General features: G+C 35.9%; 4 protein-coding genes across 6 annotated transcripts in view; 2 read left to right on the top strand and 2 right to left on the bottom strand.

The window, feature by feature from the left end:
• Window positions 1-20,569, top strand: part of stet (stem cell tumor) — a 44,980-nt gene extending 24,411 nt beyond the window's left edge. For 2 of the 3 annotated variants that reach the window (XM_015982544.2, XM_015982545.2), the window contains exons 5-9: window positions 13,483-13,595; window positions 13,759-13,876; window positions 16,712-16,854; window positions 16,971-17,239; window positions 19,580-20,569. In XM_015982544.2, the coding sequence (XP_015838030.1) occupies window positions 13,483-13,595; window positions 13,759-13,876; window positions 16,712-16,854; window positions 16,971-17,239; window positions 19,580-19,881 (945 nt within the window). In that variant the 3' untranslated portion in view covers window positions 19,882-20,569. 3 annotated transcript variants of the gene reach the window in all.
• The window catches only part of Exo70 (Exocyst 70), a 52,234-nt gene extending 30,552 nt beyond the window's left edge, over window positions 1-21,682 (bottom strand). Inside the window, exon 1 of the mRNA XM_064357614.1 lies at window positions 21,524-21,682. The gene's annotated coding sequence lies outside the window, so the exon portion shown is untranslated. The remainder of the gene's footprint in view (window positions 1-21,523) is intronic.
• A 155-nt stretch (window positions 21,683-21,837) lies between these two features.
• Window positions 21,838-24,959, top strand: LOC657821 (26S proteasome non-ATPase regulatory subunit 2). Its single transcript, XM_964256.4, has 6 exons — window positions 21,838-21,994; window positions 22,046-22,102; window positions 22,153-22,826; window positions 22,870-23,005; window positions 23,155-24,523; window positions 24,572-24,959. Exons 1-6 carry the CDS (start codon window positions 21,950-21,952, stop codon window positions 24,901-24,903), a joined length of 2,613 nt encoding a protein of 870 aa, XP_969349.2. The 5' UTR covers window positions 21,838-21,949; the 3' UTR covers window positions 24,904-24,959.
• Window positions 24,960-25,312: 353 nt separating this feature from the next.
• LOC107398500 (complement factor D) lies at window positions 25,313-26,602 on the bottom strand. The gene is made up of 2 exons (XM_015982735.2): window positions 26,321-26,602; window positions 25,313-26,268 (listed from the first exon to the last, which is right to left on the bottom strand). The coding sequence occupies exons 1-2, from the start codon at window positions 26,373-26,375 to the stop codon at window positions 25,373-25,375; spliced, it is 951 nt and encodes a 316-aa protein (XP_015838221.2). The 5' UTR covers window positions 26,376-26,602; the 3' UTR covers window positions 25,313-25,372.
• Between the last annotated feature and the right edge of the window lie 1,145 nt (window positions 26,603-27,747).

The following is a 27,747-nucleotide window of genomic DNA, read 5'->3' as shown; positions in this document are numbered from 1 at the left end:
ATTAAGGTTAGTTCGGCCACCAGCCGTAAAAGATAAAAAGCGCCAGATAGGGCAAGAATCTGGTCCAGGGTTGCATTCGGCGTATTTTCGCCCTTTGGAAAAATTGGAGCACGTGGCAGATGGTAACGGTATCGAATGTCCCATCATAAACACCTGGAGGGGTGGAAGGAACAAAGCACCCGCGCCTTACACACATGTCATCATTGAAGGGGATGATGATGGCATTCTTGTGCGTGCGTTCGAAGAAGCGCTTCCTTGAGAAAATCGACGGAATATTAAACAGATTCTAGTCACATTTTCGTGGGGATATGCGTCATAGGGGACGGTCGTGCATACGCGATGGATATAGGTCGGGACGGTAAGGTGGCCGAGACATTTTTACGGTTATGGTAAATATTTGAGCGGCGTTTTTTCGATCAATATTGGTGGATGTTATCGGGCATGGGTTATCGATGTGGTACCCGCGTTACGGGTGACGTTCGTACACGCCCATGGATGTTTCGCAAACTGTGGCACGACTGAATCATTTTTGCTAACATTTTTGTTGCTTGAAGTGTGCGTTCGATTACTAAGTATAAGACCGATTTTTTTAAAAGCCTAGGTATATTGATTCAGTTTCCATAAAAAAACAAGTTTGCTGTTGGATTTCCGTTAAAAAAATGGGGTTATTCCATTTGCCAAAAATTATAATTTGAAAATTGACAGTTTGGAGCTGTAACCTTCAGTTATGAAATGAAAAAAAATCTTTTAGCGAAGAGTACAAGAGTTGTGATTTCACAATTTTTTAATTGTAAATAAAAATTTCGTCAAAACAATTGGCAAAAACTATGATAAATAAGTAAAAACAAAAAAGAACTTGCTTAAACAAGTGAAAAGCATAAAAATAACACCCTTGTGAACAAAATTTGGCGCATTTTTGATTGATTTTTAAAAAAATTAGCTCACAAACGAACTAAATCGAACGAAACATTTTTTTTTAATAAATAAATTTCGATAAAATTTGGTAACTTTTCAGCCAGTTTATGCAGACTGTGCTTAAACGCCCGAAAAATGCAGAAATAACAACACTTTCTGCTCAATTATGTGATTTCTCGGCTGGGTTTTAGTGAAATTTTACAAAATCTTACAAAAAAAAAAGAAATACCGCCCACGCTTACATTTTTTGGCGTTTTTTACGCCAAAATTTCTATCAAAAATGCACAAAATCGAATACAATAAGCAAATAATATTGATTTCCATTTATTCTTGCGTCCTTTAGACGTGATGCTTTGACAAGTTCTTACAAAATAAATAACTATCTGATCTAAATTATTAAATTAAATAAATTAAATTGATCGAAGTGATAATGATAAAATAAATTAAAATAACAAATTCGGCGAAATCAAAATAAATAATTGCGTTTATGTCTGTAAAATCTACTAAAACGCTTGAAAAAAGGCAAAGATTATGTAATTTTCGATTTAACTTATTGTTAATTTTTCGACTTGTTTCAGCAAATTTAGTTAAAAAACTTGCTTAAATCATCGAAGAAGGTAAAAATGATATACTTTTTTGGTCTTTCTGAAACGAGGTAGATCACTTAAAACAAATAAAATAATATCAATTGTGTGATTGTATCGCTTGTGAAAGATATTAAATGATTGGTTTAAACACGAAGTAAAAGCGAAAAAATAATCTAAAACAACATAAATTTGGAACCAGTCTGGAAAAGTTTCAGCGAGTTTTATTGAGAAGTTTTGCAAATGATTCTAGGAAAACACTGCTTTCGACCAAATTGTAGTTTTTCGGCTTGTTTTTAGCAAAAATTTGCGAAATAAGTGCGTTTCTGTCCACAAAACCTATCCTAAAGCGTTTAAAAAAAGTCAAAAAATAAGTAATTTTTTATTTAGTTTGTCGATTTTTCGACCTAGTCCAGCAAAATTTATTTCAAAAATATGTCTTTAGTTATTAACTTTTCTAATTTAAAGTTTAAAGTTTAAACTTTTTCCTTTAAAGTCGTGAAAAACCGACTTTTCTACGATTCTTTTTTTGTGTAATAAATTTTTAAATAAAAAAATCAAATTATATCAAAAATTAAACAGAATCGACCAATACAAGTTTAGATTGAAATCATCAGTATTAAAAGCTATACGTCCGAAAATCTAATAAAATTTAGGGAGTACCATTAAAAAAAAATATAACTTTAGTGTAATATTGGAACCCCCGTATATACAGAGGGACTCAAAATTGGCGAATTCCCAGCTCAGAGCATTGTAGAGAACTGCTTCCGTAGTCCAAATGTAGAAAAAAATAAAGATTGGGGATTTCCCTACAGATACATTGCTTTGAAGATCACTCTTTGAAGTGTGTTTTTTTCAAATGCAGGCTTAATGTTTCAGTGTTTATTCCCATTTATGGTAAAGATGATTATGAAGTATAATAATGTACAACTATTTCTCAAAAAATAGCTTTATTTTTGAGTAAAAAAAAATTAAAATTTTTGTGATTTTTCGTTTGGTTTTTAAGAAACATTGCAAACATTTAGGATTTTTTTACTCCAAACCTTCAAACCAATGTGGGGACATTCCGAATCTTCATTTTGTTTCTACATTTGAACTACTAAAGTGATCCTCTACAACGATCTGAAGTCGAAATTCGTCAACTTTGAGACATCCTGTGTAGCGCAAAATTTTAATATGCAGCAGAAACGCAGCTATAATTAAAAAAAAAGAAAAACGAAAAAATCAATATCTCTAGGTAATAATAAAGAAGTTATGAAGCTTTATAAATTAATTTTTAATAAATTTTAACTCAAGATTATAATTTCGCTTTTATCAAAACAAAGTGGGTAAATGACAAGTTAATTCAGATTACAATTTTATTATTATTAAGCTAAATAAAAAAAATCCACTTTGTGTCTGCGAAGTGTTTCTTATTTTTATACATAATACATACTTATAAGTGCTTAGATATTAAAAAAGTTTGATATTTATTTCGGTTTCAAGTGAATAATCCGCCTAAATAGCCGACATTTCGTAATGTTTTCCTTTATTTCACAATTTCTGTTCTAAAATTTTCTCTCCCGTAACAAGTCACGCTTCATGCCCACCCTAGATCCGTAAAATAACGGCATCGCTACTCCTAATCACATCACCCTTGGGAAAAATAAAAAATTCAACAAAACACTATCGCCGGACATCCGCGAAAAAAAAACAAATTTCGATACAAATTGATTAAAACCAATGAACAAATCAAAGAACGACCCCGCCCCCTAATCCCCACTCCCGCTCTCCTCGGCACGTGATTGGCCCAACTCCAAGACCCGGTTTAACCGGAGCGGCAAATCCGCAAGCACATCGTGACAATTTGTGGCCTTTCCTGCCGACGGTTTGTTGTGACAGTGAGCGGAATTAGACCGGAGGGGGGCGATATAATCGAGGAAGACAGAAGGAATTGTCAGTGCACCGGCGGTCTCAGTAGGCTGTGGTATGCGTCGTTCGTTTGTTTGAACCGAGCCGACTTGTGTTTTGTGTTTTTTGTTTCACTGGTTTTATGTCGTGGATTAATAGCAACGAAGCGGCAAAAAATGGGTACGTCTCTTAGCGATTGCGTTTTTCCAGTTAAAATATATAGTGGTGATTGAAAAAAAAAAACAATCGATAGTCCCGTCCCGGATGTCGGTGCTATTAGATTACGGAAACGTTCGTCATTTGTTTTATCGGGAATTCCCGTTGGTCATGGCCTGCCTAGTCAGAGCTTCCCCGAAATCGTCGCCGACTTGTGGGAACCTGTCTGGTCGATCATGATGATGACATCACGCGTAATCTAGACGGCTATGATTCACGCGTTACGTTACGTTACGGTTAACGGCCGCGTAATCCGATAGGGGGAAAGGTCGTCGTCGGTGGCGCCAAGGTTGGGCTCTTTTCGCGAGAATCATTTCGGAACGATCGATAAGAGAGGTTGCGTGTTTGGGGAGTCAAAGTGTGCCGAGACGTAGCACGCGAAAATTACCAACGATGCAGAAGAGTTCGGGACGAAAATTGCTGGGTCGGGATGCCCATAATGAGATGGGGAGATAAGTGGAAAGGGTCGAAGACTCGAAGCCGAAATTAGCAAAAAATCAACCATTTCTAATCAATAGAAATGCGTTTCAAACACGCTTTTTTCGGTAGCAATTATCAGGACTCATAATTTTCTAATCGCAGTTGGCTGTGGCTTGAAATTAAGTTGGCACCACTAAATTACGGCCGATTTACGAAATTTTTGCCTCACAGGTTTTGTAAAGCCAATAATAGTACAGTCAAACTTTGATAACTCGAATAAGCAGCAAAATACAGGGTGTCCACCATGGGGATCTCAGTGATTATAAGAGATACGAGATCAGTTAAATTATAACAATTATCTGAAAGAAAGTTTGATGTGTCACTTTTAGTTTTTGAATTATTGTATTTTTGAAAAGTGTTTTTATTCCTGATTACAACGATGTATCACATGATATGATGGAATCTTAAATGCTTAAATGCAAAGAGTGCTTTGGAAAAAACGCCAACCATTTTGTTTTCAAACAAACTAGATTTTAAAGGTTTATTTGAATTTGGATCTGGAAGGTTGACATTTCCGCCAAGCCTACTTATTTAATTATTTTATTCTTCGCAGAACAAAACAAGACAAAGTGATAAAAACCCTGCTCGCATATTTAATAGAACTGTCAAAATTTAGTTTAAGAAACAAGATTTTTGACGTTTTTTCCAAAGCACTCTTTGCAAAAACGCATTTTTCTTAATTTTTATCAACATGTAAGATTCGATCATATCGTGTAAAACATTGTTGTAATCAGGAACAAAAAGACCTTTCAAAAATACAAATGTCAAATATGGCGTTCATAAGAAAAACCAAAACTAAGTGTTGTAATGCTGAAGAACTTCTTGAAAAGGCAATGACAGGTTTAGATTTTTTGTAAAAAAGTGCCTGAAGAATGTTCTACTTAAAAACGTCTAGTTCTTTTGGTTTTCACTTGAATAAATAATAACGAAAATTACAAAATTTTGTTTTTTCTCAATAATTCAAAAACCAAAAATGACATCAAATTTTCTTTCAAACAGGGTGCTCAAAAACTGGCGCACCAACTCAGAGGTACGTTATTGAGAAGCAAGTGCAGATTACGGGAAAAATGTTGAAAAAATTCCTAATGTCATATTTTAAAAAATCTGAAGCTACAAACTTATTATGTAAACTTTTTTAGTTTTCATTATTTTTTAATGTTTTTATGTTTCGCACTAAGTAATTGTTCCCTAACAAAACGATGAATAATTATTTTTAAATTTACTATCAGATCTTAGCAGTTTTTTTAGTTTAAAAAAAATTAAATTCATCAAAAAATCAGTTTGTAGATGTGGCAACGCTGGGAACTATTTCCTAGGAAACCGTTTGAAAAATAATTTATTTTTATTGTTGATCAAATTCTATTACGATAACGACTGTTAGGCAACGTTGCCACATATCACTTATTTAAAATTCGTTATTTATCAATAACTTTAATACAAAGAATTTTTTTACTATTTTTACCTTTATGTGTAAGCAATTCTCTACCACACTCCGTTGAGTTGGTGCGCCGATTTTTGAGCACCCTGTATAATTGTTCAGCATAAAAATGCGCAATTTTGCCCTAATTTAACCGACTTCGTATCTCTTAAAATAACTGAGATCCCCATGGTGGGGAGCTCGAAAATCGGATACCCTGTATAGTTCGAATTATCGAGAATTTGTGTTAGGTATCAAAGGTAATTGAAAAAAGGGAAACTTACAATTTCAATCCAACGGTTAGTTAGAAATTAACAGAATATGTTTTAATACAATGTGTTCAAAAATGATTGTTCCTCAGGTCGAATTCAAATTCAATATGCCAAATCACTATTGTAGTTTCTGAGTGTTGTCACCTCTTTCAAACCTCTAAATTAGCTTTTATTCATTTTTGTTTTTTTTTGCATTTTTCGGCAAAGTTGTCCCAAGTTTTTGTCTTGATTTGTGTTTTATATTTCCGTGATTTATTCTTTCGTATATAGATTCTAAGCATTTTTGTATTATTTTGATGCATCTGTCACTTTGACGGCATTCACAATTTAAATTGCACATTACGATAAAATTTCCTAGATCATTGATGAACAATCATTTTTGAACAATTTGTATAATAAGCAGAAAGTATAGGTAAACAAAAAATACATATTTTTCAACACAAAAAAGAATACGACATTACGACATTACATTGTAACCTACATTTGTTTATTTATGTCATTCTACGTCAAACGAGATAAAAAATACTTTAAAAAATCTCAAAAACGCTCGGTTTAGGAATTAATCAAAGTATGAATGATGGGAGGAAAAGCTCGACTTAAAAACGCAAAATTCGTCAAAAGAAAAGTTATGTGCATACCAAGTCTTAAAAGACATTATTTTTTACATAAAGGGTTGAAACATGCATAATGATTTTAATAGGTTCACTCTGTAGGTATATTTTATTCGATAGGTACAAATTTTTTTAATAGAAATACATTTATGTACCCATTTTCTGTTGTTTAATAATTGGTCCGGATTAGAAAGGTTTCACTGTAGTAAAAAGTTGGTACAACTTTACGGACGATCCAAAATAAATTTTATAAATAGAAATAGGTATTAGGTATTTAGTTTTTTTTACTTTTTTTTGAGTTATTTACGTCAACAGATCAACTTACCTTATTTTGACATTCGAGGACATCAAGGGGTAAACCGCAGGAACAAGATTTCGGAAATTATGGGAAATTATTTAAAAAAATTAGAGGAAAATCAGTTAAAATCGCGGATTTAATTGTAGGTGTCATGATTAAAGCAAGTCAATGATTTTTAACTTTTTCGTTCTGAATTCGTCAAAAATTGATTACCACTTTCTACATTACGTAAAAAGTGGAGGTTTATTTGTAAATTTGTCGAAAAGTGGAATTGCGATTTAGCCGTGATTCGATGCAAATGTCCAATTTCCTCGTCGTCCAACCGAACTTTCGTTCCGGGGACAACGCCTTTGCCCTGAATACTGCCGTAATATCGATCTCTGACCACACTTATGAATAATTTAGAGTCGATCAATTGCCCAACACCGGCCATTATATCAAGCGTGTGGGCACACGTGACATAAATATGCAAAAACCCGAAAAATATTTGTCCCGATCTCGCAAATAGGCTGGCAACAAACAATATGCAAAAATGACGAAAAAATCTCTCTTATGGTCGCAGATAATCATCTTTTTCCTTAATTACTCGCAACGTTCTGGAACAATGCCCCGAAATAATTAAATAGTTTAACGTGAAAGCTCTTATCGAGCGAAATTTTCTCTCATTGTCTACGCTCCGTGCATTTAATTACGTAAGTGCGTGCCGGTAAAAATGCCTTTACGGTAAATGTTATGCATTTCTCATTATCATCAGATATGAGCACCGTGCGACCGGACTCGATATCGCTGCAGCAACGGCAAGAAAAAATATTAATTATGAGAACTTGTCGCAACCTAGTTTGCCGTTTTCCCACCTTTGACATTTATTCCTTTCATCATAATAATAATTCCTGCCCTTGACCGGCGCGGTCCTTTGGGCGCGCTCGGGTCATTGGCGCCACACGCCCGTGCTTAGCCCCCGCATACTCCGGACGCCACTGCTCCCGGTCTATTCTCGTCATAGGCGAAGAGGACCCCCAACGGTGCACTGACTCCGGCGATCAGCTGATCTTAGGCGCGACCGAAATACGACCAAAGGCTATTTTCGCGCAGACCGAATTATTCGACGCTTTTTGGTCGCTTTCTGCGCGGCGACACCATTTTTCAGCGGTTTACCGACGTATAAATTACTCAGCCGCAATTTTTCAACGACAAACCAACTACAATGTACCTTACTCAGGACGAACAAAATGCCTATGATTTGAAATTAACATTCATTTGCAACAGTGGCTCTTGTAATTTTATACAGGCTGTTCCATCAAAAACCACCATCAAGTATTGAGAGTTCTGATAATGATAGTCATTTGAATTTTTTTATAAAACCAACATTTGTTAAGTCCTGATCAATAAAAATATTTTCAACATGGCAGCACTTTCGGTTAAACCGGAAGTCGTTACCAATTTTTTTATTTTAAATGGAAAGCTATGTTCTTTACCAAAAATGAAGTTTTTATCAGCTTTCCCTATTTAGGAATTATTTTTAGTCGTTTTCGAAATATTTAGGGTTTTTTGAAAATTTTTTGATTTGCATCTTTGACTTTAAAAATCGATAACTATGTGGTTTTTTAAATTTTTAAATACTTTTCCGGTTATTTAAAAGAGATAGTTTAGATCGTTTCTTAGGTGTTTTCAAATTTCCAAAAAAAGTTAGCAAACCCCCAATTTTTTTAGGTAAAGTTTGCAGAATGCTTGGTAGCTCAGAAACAGAAACACGTTCTATTCGTTTTGAATAGTTTTTGAAAATTTGAACAATTTTTTTTGAATTGAGTTGTGCGAGTAAGTCATTGTGCGGCAAAAAATTAAAATCTTAAAGATTAAAACTATTTTTGTGCAAAATTTCGCTAAATTTGGCTTAAAAATTGATAAATAGCACCGAAAAATTACCATCAGTTACTTCAAAAATTTCTCAAAAATAAATAATAAAAACACTAAATTATTGTCAAAAATGGTATAAATTTGGCCTTTATCAAGTATTTAAGAACATTTTTTTTTTCTAAAAGCATCTATTTCTTGTGACATTTTATTATAGCGAAATAAAATATCACCAAATTGAAAATCGATAACTATGCCGTTTTTTTAAATTTTTAAATCCTTTTCGGCTTATTTAAAAGAAATGGTTTAGATCTTTTCTTAGGTGTTTTCAAATTTCCAAAAAAAGTTAGCAAATCCCCAATTTTTTTAGGTTAAGTTTGCAGAATGCTTGGTAGCTCAAAAACAGAAACACGTTCTATTCGTTTTGAATAGTTTTTGAAAATTTGAACAATTTTTTTTGAATTGAGTTGTGCGAGTAAGTCATTGTGCGGCAAAAAAATTATAATCTTAAAGATTAAAACTATTATTGTGGGAAATTTCGCTAAATCTATCTCAAAAATTGCTAAATAGCACCGAAAAATTACCAAGTTGACCCATAAACACATCAGTTACTTCAGAAAATTTCTCAAAAATGAGTAAAAAAACACTAAATTATTGTCAAAAATGGTATAAATTTGGCCTTTATCAAGTGTTTAAGAACCTTTTTTTTCTAAAAAGATCTATTTTTTGTGACATTTTGTTATAGCGAAATAAAATATCACCAAATTGGATCGGAAATAACATTGTTTTGGCGTTGTGTCATTGTTTCAGCACGTTTTGTCGAGGAAAATAAGCCAGAAAATCATTAGATTATGTGTAAAAGTTTATCTTCCATACTTTGAACGTTTAAGTATTTGTTTTTATACCAAAAATCGCAGCTACTTCGTGAAATTTTGTCAAAAATAGAAAGAAATTCGAAAATTGGGCCGAAAATTTGTACATGTTTTGACCGCTAGACCACGTTTTTGAGGTAAAAACTTTATGAAAAATAAAAAGATTTTATTTATTTTTACAGGGGAATTATCTATATTTAGACGATTAAATAGTTAGAAGTCGTTATCAACTGTCTTATTTTAAATAGAAAGCCACATTCTTTACCAAAAATGAAGTTTTTATCAGCTTGGCCTATTTAAGAATTATTTTTAGTCGTTTTCGAAATATTTAGGGTTTTTTTGAAATCTTTTTGATTTGCATCTTTGACTTCAAAAATCGATAACTATGCCATTTTTAAATTTTGAAATTCTTTTCGGCTTATTTAAAAGAGATGGTTTAGATCTTTTCTTAGGTGTTTTCAAATTTCCAAAAAAAAGTTAGCAAACCCCCAATTTTTTAGGTTAAGTTTGCAGAATTTCAAACACCCATAACTCAAAATTTTCAAATGAAACGCCACAGTTTTTATTTCACCAAATGATACAGAATTTAACTCTGCATCGATCGGTATTAACATTCCTTATACCTATGTTTAATAGTTTTCAAGTTATACGAACTTTTTTTGACATTGAGAAATTCATTAGCTGTGAGTAAAATATAAGTTTTTCAAATCAACGGCCACTTTGACCAGAAATGTAACGAACGCATGATTGAACAATTCATTGCAACCAAGTATAATTGGTATGATTAATAATTAGACGTTTGGCAAATGACAATCTATAATTGTAATTAATTAAATTAATGTCCAATTATCAATGCTTCTCATAGCAAAGTTGAGACGTAGCTTAAATTTTAGAACTTCGACCGGACGACATAATTTAGACCACTTGTGAAGCAAATTTTTAGCTAGTTTTTGATGATCAGAGTGCGTCAAAATTTCCCAAATGATCGAACGTTGCCAACATGCAAAAATCCCAGGCTTCTAGACGTGTCAAAGCAGGTCGTTTGTGACTTGGCGTCGAAAAGCGTAAAATTTCGCATCGATTTATTTACAGTTGTGTGCCCAATCGTTCTAAACAAATGCCTATCAGAGCGCACCGGGTCTTAGTAGGCCGATTAGCGCGCTCTATTTTGTTTGTATGTCTGTGATATCCCGTGGGCCCTTCACTGGGCCGTGCCCGTGCGTTAGTTACGACCTGGGTAGCGTGTCCGTGGGCGCGCCTTCGGAGAGGTGCCCACGCGTCATCGCCGGTTCCCACGACACCACCGGCGGAGGAGACTCACCTTGCGGATTCGCACCGGAGGTTAATGTCATCGGACGGAGTCCAAAAATGGAAACGAGACGCGCCGACGACACAGGGCCTCTGTGTATTAAATGTGCGTAATGGGCGCCGCACGCCGCCGGCTTTCACTTTCCTCGATACGGATCTGGATAGGTACGCGAGAATGAAGGACGGCGCAGTTAGAAAAACGCGGTGAAATTTTACAATTAAATAAATTGGTTTATTAAACATCATTAGGTAAGAGTTTGCGTAATTAATCCGTTTAAAACGAGGCGAATTACTACTCCCACTAGCGAAAAAATTTGTTCAAGTCGTCTAAATTATGTCGTCGGGTCGAGTTTTCATTCCCAAAATTCTAAAGTTTAAGTTACGTTTCAACTTGTTATAATATGAATCGATAATTAAACATTAATTTAATTAATTATAATTATAGATTGTCATTTGCCAAACGTCTAATTATTAATCATACCAATTATATTTGGTTGCAATAAATTGTTCAATCATGCGTTCGTTACATTTCTGGTCAAAGTGGCCGTTGATTTGAAATTAAGTTGGTAATACATTGAGTCGGTTTTATGATGATAGAATTTATGCCTGTTTTTGTCGTTTCAAAATACATCAAAAACGGAACTTCTATTAAAATTACCACGAATTTGGTGCTAACATTAAGAATATTTCATCAATTGTATCTATTTTAACACGCATTCTTAAACGTTTTTAGTGATTTTTTGTTGTAATCTACATGGTACAGTCACAATCAAAAAGAATGACACCCCTACCAACTGAGGCGGATAGCAAAAGTGCGACTAAAATATTTTAAATCATAAATTTGAACATGCAGGTTAGTTTGCGAACTGTCCAGCTAGTTTACACAATATCCGGCTAGTTTATATATCAGTCAAACGTACACATTAACCGTATCATATCGAAAAGATTTGCGGTCTTCTTAAGGGTGTCATTCTTTTTGATCGTGACTGTACCTAAATCTGACATATGAATGACAGGGAGAGGTTATTGACACATTATAAGTCAAAAGAAATGGTGTATATTTTTTTATTATGTATTCCTAATGCTTGGTAGCTCAGAAACAGAAACACGTTCTATTCGTTTTGAATAGTTTTTGAAAACTTGAACAATTTTTTTTGAATTGAGCTGTGCGAGTAGGTCATTGTGCGGCAAAAAATTAAAATCTTAAAGATTAAAACTATTTTTGTGCGAAATTTCGCTAAATCTGGCTCAAAAATTGCTAAATAGCACCGAAAAATTACCAAGTTGACCCATAAACACATCAGTTACCTACTTCAGAAAATTTCTCAAAAATGAGTAAAAAAAACACTAAATTATTGTCAAAAATGGTATAAATTTGGCCTTTATCAAGTGTTTAAGAACCTTTTTTTTCTAAAAACATCTATTTTTTGTGACATTTTGTTATAGCGAAATAAAATATCACTAAAAATTGGATCGGAAATAACATTGTTTTGGCGTTGTTTCATTGTTTCAGCACGTTTTGTCGAGGAAAATAAGCCAGAAAGTCATTAGATTATGTGTAAAAGTTTATCTTCCATACTTTGAACGTTTAAGTATTTGTTTTTATACCAAAAATCGCACCTACTTCGTGAAATTTTGTCAAAAATAGAAAGAAATTCGAACATTGGGCCAAAAATTTGTACATGTTTTGACCGCTAGACCACGTTTTTGAGGTAAAAACTTTAAGAAAAATAACACGATTTTATTTATTTTTTACAGGGGAATTATCTATATTCAAACGATTAAATAGTTAATAAGAGCTTACACATTTAATGAACAATTTTTCGATATAGGATTTTTCCTATTCACAAAATTATAGGTTTTAAATTAGGAAAAATGAGGTGCTGGTTTTACAGGAGAAACAAAAATGCCAACTCCTTAAAGACTGTAATGGCTGTAAAGAAACAGTTGGGGTTCGACTCCTCCCCCGAACAATTTTTTTTCTATCTTCATTTTTTGAATGGAAATGAAATAGTAAAATGACTAACAAATAATAATAAATATGAAATTTTTTGACTGAAAAATTTAAATTGACGAGCAAAATATGGTATAGTACTCCTTATTTAAAAAATCGTTACTAAATATAATGTGCTGGCAGTCAACAAACTCAAAAATTTGGGATTCGATTTTTCAAAATTTTAAAATTTAATTAAAAGTGAATAAAAAAAAATTCGATTTGGCCGAATTTCAGGCCCGATTCAGTTCGATTTCTATTCGGCTTGTTGTCATTTCCTGCAATTGGCCACACTATTTATCCAACTCTCTAAAAGTCGTCCATGAAATCTGCATATAATTGTAGTTTCCTTTTCAAACAACAATCCAAGTGAAAATCCCCGGCCTACTCGATCTAAATCAGATCTGTCTTTTGTTTTCTCGCCATATCTCGTTGGATAATTACAGCAAAGCAAAAAAACTGGCTTTTTTCGGCGCGTCGACGTTATTAAGTTGGCAGTACGATAATGAGCGGTTAGCAAATTGTATCGGCCGCAAAAACCAGTACTGCCAACTGCATGAAAATTACACAGACACACACACACACAACAAGACGATTACGATCTGGCACGTTCTCATTTAACTATTTCATTGCATTTGCATAAGAATCTACGCGGGGCCTTATCACCGTTATTACACGCTTCCACGGCCGGCTAGATTAAAATATGTATTATTAAATGTGCGCGATCGCGTAGTGCTTTTAATTTTTGATTGAGCTTGTTCTTGTTGTGTTACAGATGACCGGTAAGAGATCGAGGAGCTTTAAATGCGCGGTCCACCACCGAGACCGGGAGGTATCATCTGAGAACGATTTTCATCTGCTGCTGGTCGAGCCGCCCCTGTTTCGCAGGTGCGTACGGGCGTCGCGACGCCACGCTATTTCCAGACGCGTTTTGCTCGATTTTTCGCCGCTTCCGGCGTCAAAATAGTAAAGACACAAGTCACACAACGGACTTTTTGTCGAGTTGGTAGCGGTTGAAGAATGCGTGAAGGTAATGCCGTTCTTGTTCCAGGATGGTCAACATCGTAGCGGATGAATTCCTAACGGACGAAAGAGACCGGAAGTACTATGCCGACCACTACACCTGCTGCCCCCCGCCCCTATTTATTATAATCATCACTCTAGTCGAGGTAATTACAGATACGTCTCGTACGCGATTATTTATTGCCACTTATAAGACCACCTCTTCTCGCCTCACTCTTGCGAACGCTAAATTCAATTTCTAATTATCGCAGGAATTGCCATTTTTAAGCCGAGGCCGGTCCTGTTCGTAAAGGCGCGGTCACACGAATCGATTACGTTACGGTTGCGGTTAAGCGGTATCGATTAACGGTTCTACAGGTTTCTGTAATTTCGAGCGAATTTCTAAATTAAGAGGTTGACATCTGGCACAGAAGTTGCCGATTTGGGGGTTTCTGTGTTTTCGGAAACACATGGCGCACGTGCCGCCGGCTGCTGGGGCCCTACGCCACAAGGGAATTGTAATTTATGGGATATTGGGGAGAAAATGTAAACAGATCGGGGGTCTTAGACGAAATTAACACAAATTAGGAAAAGCTGTCTGTATTTACGAAATTTTTATTGAAAAAAGAATTCTCTGACACACTTATTTAATAATTTCCATTATTAGAAACCACGTGGAATGAAAATAAAAACAAACAAAAAAAGAACTGGATCCCAAAAATGTATTCCCGACATAACCAACCACCAAAAAAAGACTTTCTACTAAGAATAATTCAGTAACTTCAGTGATGATCGTGTCTGCAGGGAAAAAGTACAATTATTCTAATGACACAGAAACAATTTCAAATAAAGACTCGGAAAAGCGAAATGTAATATTAATGTTGCGAAATATGAATATTATTAATACCATGCGATCATTTGAATTTATAATTAGTGTAGGCAGTTTTATTTTTTGTGTGTTTTCTAATTTATTATTTATATATTATATGTATATTATTATTATTTTAATACAGTATGTGACTCTTCACCTTGATTAATTATAATCGGAATTTTCATACAAGTTAATAAAATAATAAAGCTACTCTATTATAAATTCAAAAGATCACATAAGTAGTATGAAGAAAGGTGGTTTATCGGAAAAGTAATACGAGTAAAAGAAAGTTGTAATAAACGGGAAAATGTATAAAAGAACCGATAGAAGACTTTGAGTTTAATTGGGTTCAGTTTTATTCTGTTCAGAAGTCTTTTAAGTTAAATACCTGATGGCCAAATTAATAAAATTAATAGTAAAAACGGGGACTCAAAACTGATTTTATAATGAATTCTTAAACTTGTTTTCTAGATTTTATGTATTGCTTATTTTTATTACTTTATTTTGTTTGATTTATTACTTCATGGTGCTTTATGTTATGTTTCAAAATATTTTTGTGTTTGTGTTTTCTTTCAAATATTATGCAATTATTAATAGCAATAGATTAAATAAAAAATTAAATCTATGAAAAATAATTACAATCTGAAATACCGCTCTTCAGTATGCTGTAGTACACGTTTCAACAAACTAGAGGAATATAAAAAATTCCTCTTACCCAATTATTCTTAGCAGAACATATTAAGAATAAGTAAAGTGGATTTTTTTTCTCTTAATTTCTTATTTTTTTAAAACGGTGATATACCCAAGAGAGAGACAAAATTCCACGTCAACGAAACTGATTTTTTGAATAATAATCAACACAAATTTTTTAAAGTTGTGATTTTTACAATGTGTTCAAAGATGGTTGTTCATCAAGTCGACTGTGGAATTTAAATTCAGTGTGCCGCTTCGTTCAAATGACTGTTGTAGTCTGAATATTGTCATTTGTGTCAAGTTTTTGAATTCGCTTTTTTAGTAATTTTTTTCATTGTTCGGCAAAGTTTCAAGTCTAGGGTTTGTCTACATTTATATTTTATGTTTAAGCGGCACATTACGTTCAAACTTCATAGGTTACTTGATGAACAACCATTTTTGAACACAATATATATTCAGAAAAATAATAAAATATTGATCTGGAAACCCAGTAAAAAAAATCCATAGTGACAACTGTAACTGCTCAAACACTGACGACGTTGCCAATTTTACCAAACGGTTCTAAATTTGATTTGTTAAAAGTGACTATTAATTTTTTATTACATTTTTTAGAAGTTTCCTAAAAGTTTTCTATAACATACCAGAGAGATAATTTGGTATACACGCTGTATAAAATCTAAACGTAAAAAGATAAACAACAAACTATCACCCCTTATAAAATAGGTCAAGGACAGAGAGATATGGCCCCTTTTTGAAACTTTATCAAGAACTTTTTTTAACTTTATTGTTTATTCTATTTTTGAAATTTTTATTTCACTTTTTGACTTGTTTACACTTACCAGAAAGACAAAGGACATAGTTACTATAAAAAAACAATAAACAAAAATGTCAATTGTCACTTAAATGTTACTTTTGTGAGCAATCTAGCATTTAAAAAAATCAAATTGATCTCTTTTATTTTTTTAAACTAACCCAAAAGAAAGATATGAATTTGTAGCAAGTATAAAAAAAACTATACCGAGTGTTTCAGTTTCGCAAAATCATAGAAACCAGCGCATTGCCAGAATGATTAAAAATTAGAATGTGTTTTGAAGTGTCTCAATCGTTTTTTGCCGAATCGCATAATTTCTGGACGAAACGCTCGCCCGAGCCAAAAATTTCCCAATTTTGTGAATCGGGCTCCGCCCCTGTCTAGGAAAACAGTCACAACATTCTAATTACCTTGGCGTTGGGTACAAAACGGAATGCGTCCGTGGTTTAAATATAGCCGCATGTTTCTTTTATTTAGACGTAGTTTTGTACACATTTGAGATGGGTTCAATGTAACTAATTTACCGCCAAACTCGTTTATATTTTAATAGAACGTGAGAAGTAAGCTATTTCGTCCGCTTTATTATCAAAGTTGGCTGACGTCAATCATTTGTGACATTTGTTCCAGTTGGGATTTTTCACCTATTATAGTGTCAGCACTGGTGAATTAAACCCAGCAGGCCCTGTACCAATCGATTCCATTTTTATCTACCGACCAGACAAACGAATCGAAATATGGAGGTTTCTCCTGTACATGATGTTACACGCAGGGTGAGTAACATAAATTCCAGTCACGTGAACTTATTATCCAATCGAATTAATCGCTTCCATCCTGTTTTGTCAACTCGATTTACTAAATAAAGCGCTTCCTGTGTCTCTAATTGCAGTTGGCTGCACTTGGGCTTCAATTTGGTGGTGCAACTGTTGGTAGGCCTGCCCTTGGAGATGGTGCACGGGTCGGGTCGGGTGGCCTTGATCTACATGGCGGGCGTCGTCGCCGGCTCGTTGGGCACTTCCGTCTTCGACACCGACGTCTACCTCGTGGGGGCTTCCGGGGGCGTCTACGCCCTCTTGGCGGCCCACCTCGCCAACGTCCTCCTCAACTACAACAACATGCAGTGCGGGATCCTGCGCCTGTTCGGCATCCTTGCAATCGGTGGGTTGGAGTTGGAAATTAAAACAAACTCAAATTGTAACTTTGACACTCTCGCAACTAACTACACACACACACTGTTTTTATTTTACTGAACCTAACACTATTATTCCTACGTTCAGTTTTAAAAAAAATCATATCAATGCATTAGTAGAATTCTTAGATCTTCTGGATTACATGGTAAAGAGTTTGGTTCGCTGAATATTACATAACACATATATAACAGCCTATTTTTGGGTATCGTCATTTTTTCTTGATTGGCATCTTCATGTATAACATTTTGAATTTCAAAATCTTCTTGTCTTGTATCTTCTGGCACTTTTCCTTCGAAAATTACTTCCTTTAACTTTCCTCAAGGATTATTTCCATCAGGAAAATAGCCAGAAATTTCTTCATCTTCGTAAAATGAATCTTCTGAAGCTGAATTGATTTTCACTGATTTCTCCACAGTTTACTTTTTTCAACCATTAATCTGTAGGCCTTTGAATTTTCACAAAATCCAACAAGGATTTATTTTTCTTATTTTGAATCCCATTTAGTTCGTTTTTCGTTTGGTATATGGTTGAATGCTTTACATGCAAAAATTCTTAATTCACTTAAATCTGATTTTGTCTTGTCCAAACTTCTTCTGCAGTCGTATTATTTACTGTTAGAGTAGGACTTCTATTTTTCAAATAACAAGCTGTATAGCTTCTGTCTAAAAACCTTAACTTAATTTTTCAACCAAAGTTGCATTCTTTGGAGGTGTATAATCAAGTGTTGTTTGAAGACGAATTCCGATTTTTTTCAAAAATTCCTTCATTGAAGAACTTACACATGTGCTAGAAATTTTATTTTACGATCTGTTTCAACTTCAACCATTTTCTTGCAATTCTCGATTTTTTCAAAAACTTTAGATTTATTCTTTAAAAAATACACAGATGTTTTTTTTTGTAAGGTCGTCAGTAAAAGTTAAAAAATAACGCTTTCTGCCAATTGAATTTATTTTCACTGGACCGCAAATATCACTATTCTAACCCATCGTTCTAACTTTTCTTTAGCCCTGTGCACTGATTTCTTATGAAACTTATTCTTATGTTGCATTCCCCTTAATATCTTCAAATTTCATATCATGAACCATTTTTACGAGCCTCTTCAAAACTTGACTGCTTTAATTTCAAAATTACTTTTATTTTAAGTTTTTTTGAGTGAAGTATATTTTTTTTACATAAGCCAATTTATATAACTCTCCATCTCTTGTTGTTGCAACTGCTATTAGTCTTCCTGTCTTCTTTTCTCGAATCTCACATCTTTGATTTTCAACAATTGTCTTCAATTTTCCCTAGTTATTTTCATGAAATTAAATTAAATTTCAAACCCGGAGCATAATCAACTTGGCGTTTCAATCCTCTTACCTTTAACATACAATAAAACTGAAGTCACTCCAATGTCTTGGATTTTAAATTTTGATGTTTCTTTGAAATTCCTCCTTAAAGAATAGCAATTTTTAGATTTTATGATCTTTCTTCTTGCTATTAAAACATGTTTCTTTAAATCCTGTTTTGTGTGATGAAATACCATTTTTATCAATAAAATCCTTGAATTTTTGATAATGCCACTTCATTACTTAAGCTGATTCTCTTCCTTCATTTTTTACATTTAGCAGCTTATAGTAGTAATCTCCCTTTCACTAAATCTGTAGCTAATTCTGTATTGTAGTTCTCTAGTGTCATAATTAATGGCTTAAAAAGTTCTGGTAGATTAAGAGCAACTAAAACACTATCCTTTATTTCACTGTCTATTGCCTTCAAGTGTTGGGCAATTTTCATTTCCTGATTTAAATAATCATTCATTCCCTTACTATCAGCGTCACGAATCAAAACTAATTTTTCTGTTAAAGTTGCCACTCTTGGGAAACCTTGATATTCATAAATTTTCTTCAGTCTATCCTAAACTTCTTTTTCAGTTTTCTATTCTCTAACTTCCGTAAATATATGTGACTTGACAAGAAACACAATTGCTGCCAAAGCCTTCTTCTCCAGCTTTTCATCCTTCTTTGTTCCATCCACAAAATCCATCAGTTCACAATTAATTAAATGAATTTCTACTGGATAGGTACTTCCAATCCATGTAGTTGCACTTTCGAAGTTTTTCGAAAAATGCAGGAACTCCTCAGTATCACTTTATGCACAAGTTTTGTTTGATAAATAACCAGTTGTACGCCTAATGTGTTGTAAAACTTTATTGTGTACAAAGAAAACGTTGCTACAATAAATTACAGGAGATCCTGATCCAAATTGTAACTTCTTTATTTTAGACACTACTATCACAACACCAAAATTCAACTGACAATTGTTATTTCAGCCTCCTGCGACGTGGGGTACGCCATCTATTCGCGGTATGCCGCCGAAGCGATGGGGCCGCCGGTGTCGTACGTGGCGCACCTGACGGGGGCCCTGGCGGGGCTCACCATCGGCCTGCTTGTCTTGAAGAATTTCGAGCAGAAGTTGCACGAGCAGCTGCTGTGGTGGGTGGCGCTGGGGGTGTACGCCGCCTGCACGATTTTCGCAATTCTTTTCAACGTCATGAACCCCACGGTGGAGGCGGTGGAGAATTTGGGGGACGGGGTCAACAGTCAGTATGTGTATAATAGGTTCGGGGTATAGCCCCCTTTGTATAGGTTACGGGAACTCTCGGAGATTTATTTATCAAAAGCACTGAAACGATATTATTGCCCACATAGCCATTCCAGACCCGTTTTACAATACTAATCCAAAAATAAATCTCGGAGAGGCCGCTCTGTATATAATTTTTTTTGTACATATTTATATTTATTTAATATTCTAGACCAAAGACTGAAATGAGTAAATTCGAATGATTTATTAAGGTTTCGTTGTGAGGAAATTATTGTCAAACAGCATTTATCAAGTTCCTAAAACGATTCAAAGCAGGAGTGAGCGCAAACCGACAATTCCATTATTCACTTGACAATAATTTCTGCTTTATTTCACTTTCAGTTCATTTTTTTCTGAGTGATATTATCAAACTAGTCATAAAATTATTTAAGTATAAGCCTACCAAAGAAAGTGCTAGTTAATTCTATTTACACAATAATGTATTCGAAGCCTTATAGGTAGACGATTTTTCAATGTATATCACAAAGAAATTGTATTTTTTTACACTCAGGTAGACCACTGTTCACTGATATATGTATTTGTAACGAAAAAAAAAAAAAATAGAACTGATGGGTATTTCTTTTATAATACCTTTATTCCATTTTTGTTTTGTTATTATTATCACACTGTTTTACAAAACGCCCAACTTCCAAAAATAGTAATAAATTATTCAATTGTGCGACGACTTTTACTGAACCCTTCCGAAGTTTTTATATACAGGATGTCCACCATGGGGATCTCAGTTATTGTAAGAGATACAAGTTTGGTGAAATTAGGGCTAAGTTGCGCATTTTTATGCTGAACAATTATGTGCAAGAAAATGTTGTCATTTTTAGTTTTTGAGCTATTGGAAGAAAACGGAAATTTGTCATTTCCGTTTCTATTTTTTCAAGCAAAAACCAAAAGTACTAGACGTTTTTAAGTAGGACCTTCTTCGGGAACTTTTTTACAAGGTCATCGTATTTTCCAAAGCGTTCTTGATGTCAGAGTTAAAAGTTGAGTGTTGTAACTCTGACATCAAGAACGCCTTGGAAAAGACGATGACAGATTTAGGTTTCTTGTAAAAAGTGCCTAAAGGATTTCCTACTTAAAAACATCTAGTTCTTTTAGTTTTTTTTCTTAAAAAAATAAAAACGAAAATTAGTAATTTTTTATTTTTCCCAATAATTCAAAAACCAAAAATGGCACACCAAATTTTCTTTCAGATACTTGTTCAGCATAACAACGTGCAACTTTGCCCTAATTTAACCGATCTCGTAACTCTTATCACAACTGAGATCCCCATAGTGGAGCTCGAAAAACGGACACCCTGTAGACGGACAACACAAGTGGGGATTTCTCAGGGAGGCACGTAAACATAGTAGAAGCATAAAAAAGTGAAAATTAGTTATAATAGTGATTTAATTCATTGGTTTGTTAATAAAAGCTGTCTTCTTTTAGTTAAAATTCAATTTTTATGACGTAATCATGTAATTGTAGGAGCAAAGTGGCCGTGGTAATTGCTATACTAGACGGCCCCGAGCTAATTGTTTACAAATAAAATTAAACAAACTCATAAACACATCAAAATGGGGACTTTACCCACATAAAAAATCTGGATTTTAAAAAGTTCTAAAGCGACATTCGGACTTACCGCCGTCCATTAATCGTAAAAACATCGGTAATTTGAGCAATTTCTTCAATTTCTGGACACCAACAAACACTAAATTGGGGCTATTTACCCAAAAGGGGCTTAAGACGCACTTATGAAACAAGCGGCAAAAACTAAATAAGGTTAGGGTACGTTACCAAACACTAACCTATTAGGCCAGAAGATGGCGCAAGCTTACGAATTAAAAAATATCTGCAAAAAAATTAAACCTTACGGCATAAATTAAGAAAAACAATCCGAATGACCTTTAGGACCGTCACAAGGCATATCAAACTTATCCATAATTTAATTTTCAATTTTTATTGAGCTTTTAGGCGGAAACGGAAACGCCAAAACGTCAAATTGAAATTTTTGCATGTCATTTGAAACGGTCGCTCCTTTTGCCCATTTTTGCAAAAATTCGCCGAAATGGCAGCTGCAGCAATCCGAAAACCGGTGATTCCCAAAGATGACGTAAGAAAATCCCCTATTTATTTAATACTTTAAACGGGGCCCAAATTTTAGTCGGACGATGATAAGGAATTACAAGTGGAGCTAAAGGGTCTCGTGGACCGAATTACGGTGAGTTTTTCCATCATCAAAATAATAAAAAACCACGTAAATATATACAGGGTGACGAATCGAAGCTAGTGAATGTGTCCCTCGACATGTTAAAGTACTTAATACGGACCTCAACCTCGTCCATGACGTCCGTCCCAAAGCCCCTCAAATACCTGGCCCCTTTTTACGGGGCCCTGCGCAACAAATGCGACTCGATGAAGGACCCCCTCCTGAAAAAAAATCTCTCCGATGTCGTCTCCGTCCTGTCCATGGGGGCTATCGACGGGAGCGTGAAACGCGACTTCGACTGTCTCAAGTACTGTCTCCAAGGCACGATGGAGAACATCGGCGATTGGGGGCATGAATACATCCGCCAGCTGGAGATCGAAATCGTCAAACAGTGGGTCATGTGCGAGAACAACTACAAGACTCTGAGCCCCCTTGTCAAGCAGATCATGAGGTTTAACTGCAGCCACCACGACGAGATACAAGGCTGCGACCTTTTAATGGAAATCAACCAGATGTACATGCTCTTCGATTACGTCACGAGGGAAAACTACAAGCCCATTTGCTTGTACCTAGCCTCCTGTGCAAAATATGTGGACGATCTCGAGAGCAAAAAAATACTGAAGCTTATTTCGCAGTTCTATTATCTTTTTCAGGAGCATTGTCGCTGTTTGGTCGTCGCGATTCAAATCAAAGACTCGGCTTTGATCGAGAAACTCTTCAATACGTGCACTGACAAGTAATCTAGTCGGCGTTTCAAACAATTTTTCACTCATTTTTAGGATCACACTGTATCAAATGGCCTTCATATGCGCCCGACACCTCTACCCAATCGAATTTAATCTCGACGATGACGACGTGAGGAGCATTCTCGAGAATAGTCACTTGAGCCACTATTTTTTAAGTTTTGCACGTGAGGTTAGTGACAATTTTTATTCATTTGGCTTAAATTTGCCATTTTCCGTCTTGTGATGTTGTATTTTGGGGTCAAAATGCGAAATTTCCGGAAGAAATTCAAATTTCCCGCCTTGTGTTTCGGCGCCAAATTCAAATTTTTCTCGCTTTAGCTTGATATAATGGAGCCGAAATCGCCCGAAGAGGTGTACAAAACCTGGCTTGAGCCCGTAACGCTGCGTCAGAGCGTCCTCGGCGAGAAACTGGACAGTGCCCGTCAAAATCTGGCCTCGTCCTTCGTCAACGGTTTCGTCAATGCTGGTTTTGGCACTGATAAACTTTTGACAACCGACGATGGCAATAAATGGATTTATCGAAACAAAGATGTTGGCATGTTAAGTGCCACTGCAGCTCTGGGTTTACTATACTTATGGGACGTAGATGGCGGTTTGACCCCAATTGATAAATATCTCTACACCAGTGATGATAATATCAAAGCTGGCGCGTTACTAGCCCTTGGTATTGTCAATTGTCGCATTCGAAACGACTGCGACCCGGCCCTTGCCCTACTGGGCGATTACGTGGGGAGTGGCAGTGAGGAGTTGCAAGTTGGGGCGGTGCTAGGCATCGGATTGGCGTACGCCGGGAGTGGGCGGAGCGACGTATTGAATCTCCTCCTACCGGTGATACAGAGCTCGAAATTGGTCAAAACTTTGGGCGTGGCGAGTCTTGCATGCGGTTTGATCAGTCTCGGGAGAAATAATAACGAATTATCGGACATCATCTTGACGAAAATGATTGAATCGAACGGATTGGACGTTCTGAAAAGTCCCTTCATGTTATTGGCTGGTTTGGGCGTGGCACTTGCATATTTCGGAACCAAGGATGCGATTGAGGTTCCGACGATTGTGGCGGATGTGTTTGAGGAGCCGTTTCGGACCATCTTCCAGACCATGCTACAAATGTGCGCTTACGCCGGAAGTGGGGATGTGTTAATAATCCAGGAATTGTTGCGATTGGTCGAGGAAAAGGTCGAAGTTCCCGAAACGACCGAAACGAAAGGTTCGAAAGATAAGAAAAAGAACGAATGGGATTATCATATGGGGAAAGCGATAGCTGTTTTGGCCGTGGCCGCCATTTCCAAGGGTGAGGAGCTCGGGACCGAAATGATTCAAAGAATTTTCGGTCAAATATCACGTTATGGCGAACCTTCGGTCCGCAAAGCCGTCCCATTGGCTATCGCCTTGACTTCGGTTAGCGATCCCCAGCCCACTATAATCAACGTTTTGACGAAATATTCACACGATATTGACGACGACGTTGCTTGCAACGCCATTTTTGGGCTGGGTTATGTGGGGGCGGGCACTAACAATGCCCGCCTTGCGGTCACTCTACGCCAACTAGCTTTATACCATACCAAGAACCCGTTCCAATTGTTTATGGTAAGAATTGCGCAGGGTCTTGTCCATATGGGTAAAGGTACCATGACTTTGAACCCCTTACACACCGATCGTCAGTTGCTAGACCCGGTTGCAATGGCGGGTGAGCTTTTACAGTAGTAACCAACTTTGTTTTGATTACTTATTTTAGGGATTTTGATCCCGTTAGTGTGCCTACTTAAGCCGCATTCGTTGATTTTGGGCCGATGTCATTACCTACTCTATAGCTTAGCGGCGGCCATGCAACCAAGATGGCTGCTCACACTTGACGATAATTTGAATTCTGTCTCAGTGACAGTTCGTGTGGGTCAGGCTGTGGATACGGTAGGAAAGGCAGGTGATCCTAAAACCATTGCGGGGATTCACACGCATACGACACCAGTTTTGTTGTGCGCTAACGAAAGGGCGGAGTTTGCAAATGGGGAGTACGAATCAACAGCGCCCGCCCTTGACGGCATTTGCGTTTTAAAAAAGCTTGACTAATCTATGTGTTTTATTTTATTGTATTTGTGCTTAATAAAGTTTGCTTTGCAATTGGACTTGTCTATAGATCGGTCCGAACCTGCCATGTAAACGTATGACACTTTTTAACTTGTCGTGTAAACGTTGTGAATTTGGATATTTCAACCGATTTTGATGCCAGAAGTGTTAATTTTTAATGGAAGTGAAACAGAAACTAATCTGGTCATTGAAATATACAAAAAGTGGGCTTAATTCAATTAAATTCCATATAATCACACGTTCTCACTAACCGTATTTCTACGGCACCGAATAATAAAAATAAGCGTTGCGGTTTGGGTACGTTCCGAATCATATCTACAGGCTGAGTGAGAAAAATATGGAAACGAAAGCGAAGGTAATAATAATTACTTTCAAATAACAGAACTAAAGCTGAAATGTGATAAAAATAATAAATAAGAACACCGTTAGATCAAATTACAACCAATCGTATCTACGGAGAGAGTGAGAAAAATATGGACACGAAAGTAAAGATAATAGCCCCAGAAAGGGGGCTGTTGGCGCCACTACAGCGCCGCAACTCCGCTGAGCCCGTTATGTTATCGCTCATATCATCAAAATACCCCGTTTCGTTGAACCAATATTCCAGAAATGGGGTATCGGCTCGTAGGGCTGTGACCATCTCTGGTAATTGTCCATTGCAGCCGCCTGTCGTTTCATTTCCGAAATAAACAGCCGTCAGTACTGTATTACAAATGATGGGCATGCCTATATTGAAACTACAGGGAGCTTTCGAATTGTTCGGTTTCAAGCACAGGAAATCGGTATGGCACCCTGTTGTAACCACTGTGAGTGAAATTTCTCCCTTTTCCATAATCTTCGAACTGTTGGAATTGTCGACGAAAAAGAAGGACCACACTGGCATTTTGCAGGCGGTCTGGTTTAATGGCATAACGGGGAACCCCAGATTGGCGTTTCGCAAATCAAGGGCGAATTGGAAGTCTCGGGCGACCCGGACTAGGGCCACGTCGGTCGTGATGTCCCCAGGGAAGTGGTTAGGGTGCAGCAAAACCGACTCGACTTTGTAGGTGTTTGAGGCTTGAGAGCCATCGGGTTGGACCATAACGCGGTATAACTTGGTCTTGTAATAGGCAATGGGCGAGGCCTTGGTTACGACCCATCGGCGATTCAAAACAGTCCCCGAACAAATCGCCAAAGATTCGAAAAAATCAGAATTGTTAAATAGGTGGGATTTTGGTTCTTTCATAAGCTTGAAGATGACGGCGTACGAGTAATATCCAGGGGGCACACGCTCGCCGTTGTTATTCTTAATAATTTTTTTGTTTTGGGGTTCTTGGAATAGTGCGGCGAGTTCGTCGGGTGATTTAACTGAAAAAAAAAACGGACAAATGGAGGGTCAAGGGTTTAGAGTGGGGCTTACTTGACTCAGCTTCAAACACTATGAGAAAACTCAGTAAAAGTACCCTGAGAAACATTTCGTACTGTGACAGGTGACAAGACTCACTTTTTCTGAATTAAACCATCAATATTTTTTATTTTGCAAACATCTCACAAATTTTAAAATAGACCCTACAAGTCTTATATCGCCAAAAAGCTCATATAAAGTGATATGCAAAAATGCAATAAAATATAGGGTGTTTTTAAACTGACTCGATTGTACGAAATTAACAGTATACACGCAGAATTGATAAATAATTCATTACTGTTTTCGGCATTTGTTACTGTTTTCGTAAAGTACAAAAAATCGCCGTTAGAGGGCGCCTAGTTACTTTTATTCCCGAATACATGACGCTATTCGGAAATAAAATTAACTCTAGGCGCCCCCTGGTGATGACTTTTGAACTATGTCGAAAACAGTAAAGAAATTTTCGTAATGCCACATTTAACTGACATTTAATGAATTGTTCAACAATTTTGCGTGTATAGTGTTAATTACTTACAATAGAAAGAATTACTTTAAAAGTACGTACTAGCGTTGACTTTGGTTCTGTAGTTTTTCGTGGTATAAAGTGTTTATTGTTGGAACTTGAAAGTGGATAAAAAGTGAAAAATATTTAAATTTTGATTACAAAGTGTTATCAAACAGTTGTCTAATTAAAGATTATAAGTAATGGATCCCAGCGAACACAAGGTTTGGCTCAAGAAACCAATAAATTAGTGAAGTGTTATGAATTTTAGGTTAGAATTTTCCACTGAAAAAATCATGAAATGCTGCGGTAAATCTGCAAAACTACAATAAAGATTAACAACTGCTGATACATTTAAACGTAAATTATGCCAAAAGGTAGGCTTTTCAATGTCTTTGTAATAATTTTCCAATAAAGAAAGTGAACCAATCAGTCATTCGTTATTCGTGTTTTCCTCGTCATCTCTCATTTGTCAACATAAGTTTCTTGCATCAAAGATGCAATAATCATTCCGCATAGGCAATGTAATAATTGTGAAGCCTCAAAATTCGTACAACGCTCAAAATATCCGAATAAACATTTTCCCGTCATTAATGGTTACTGTTTTCGACCTAGCTCAGTGGCGCCTCCAACGGTAATTTTACTTCCGAATTTTCATACAGAAATTATCGCAAGTCAAAAATTATGACAGAAAAGTCTAAGAAACCCGGGTGCGTTATTTTCATGTTACATTGACAATTTAGTCAAAAATTGAGGTTCTTATTTAAAAAAAGAGATTTTCTTTTGGAACAGCCTGTATACGAATTAAAATATTTTTAGAATGTGACTTATTACATGGTCTATCGTTAAAAAAAATCAAATCGACAGCTTGCATAGGAAAAAGTTATGGAGCATGTACGCACTCCTAGAACACCCTGTATAATTACGTAGCGTGTTTTAC

This window comes from Tribolium castaneum, chromosome 6, assembly GCF_031307605.1.
Source record: "Tribolium castaneum strain GA2 chromosome 6, icTriCast1.1, whole genome shotgun sequence".
In the NCBI taxonomy this organism is placed as follows: domain Eukaryota; kingdom Metazoa; phylum Arthropoda; class Insecta; order Coleoptera; family Tenebrionidae; genus Tribolium; species Tribolium castaneum.
Note: the sequence above shows the minus strand (reverse complement) of the source record. Positions and strands in the feature narration are given on the sequence as shown.

What these genes read in the sequence shown, in the direction of transcription:
- LOC657821 (XM_964256.4), top strand. Translation starts at nt 21,950, where the DNA reads ATGGCAGCTGCAGCAATCCGAAAACCGGTGATTCCCAAAGATGAC. An exon ending in CGGTGATTCCCAAAGATGAC is followed by an intron (nt 21,995 to 22,045) that starts GTAAGAAAATCC and finishes CCCAAATTTTAG; the next exon opens with TCGGACGATGATAAGGAATT. An exon ending in TTTTAAGTTTTGCACGTGAG is followed by an intron (nt 23,006 to 23,154) that starts GTTAGTGACAAT and finishes TTCTCGCTTTAG; the next exon opens with CTTGATATAATGGAGCCGAA.
- LOC107398500 (XM_015982735.2), bottom strand. Translation starts at nt 26,375, where the DNA reads ATGTTTCTCAGGGTACTTTTACTGAGTTTTCTCATAGTGTTTGAAGCT. An exon ending in AGTGTTTGAAGCTGAGTCAA is followed by an intron (nt 26,269 to 26,320) that starts GTAAGCCCCACT and finishes TTTTTTTTTCAG; the next exon opens with TTAAATCACCCGACGAACTC.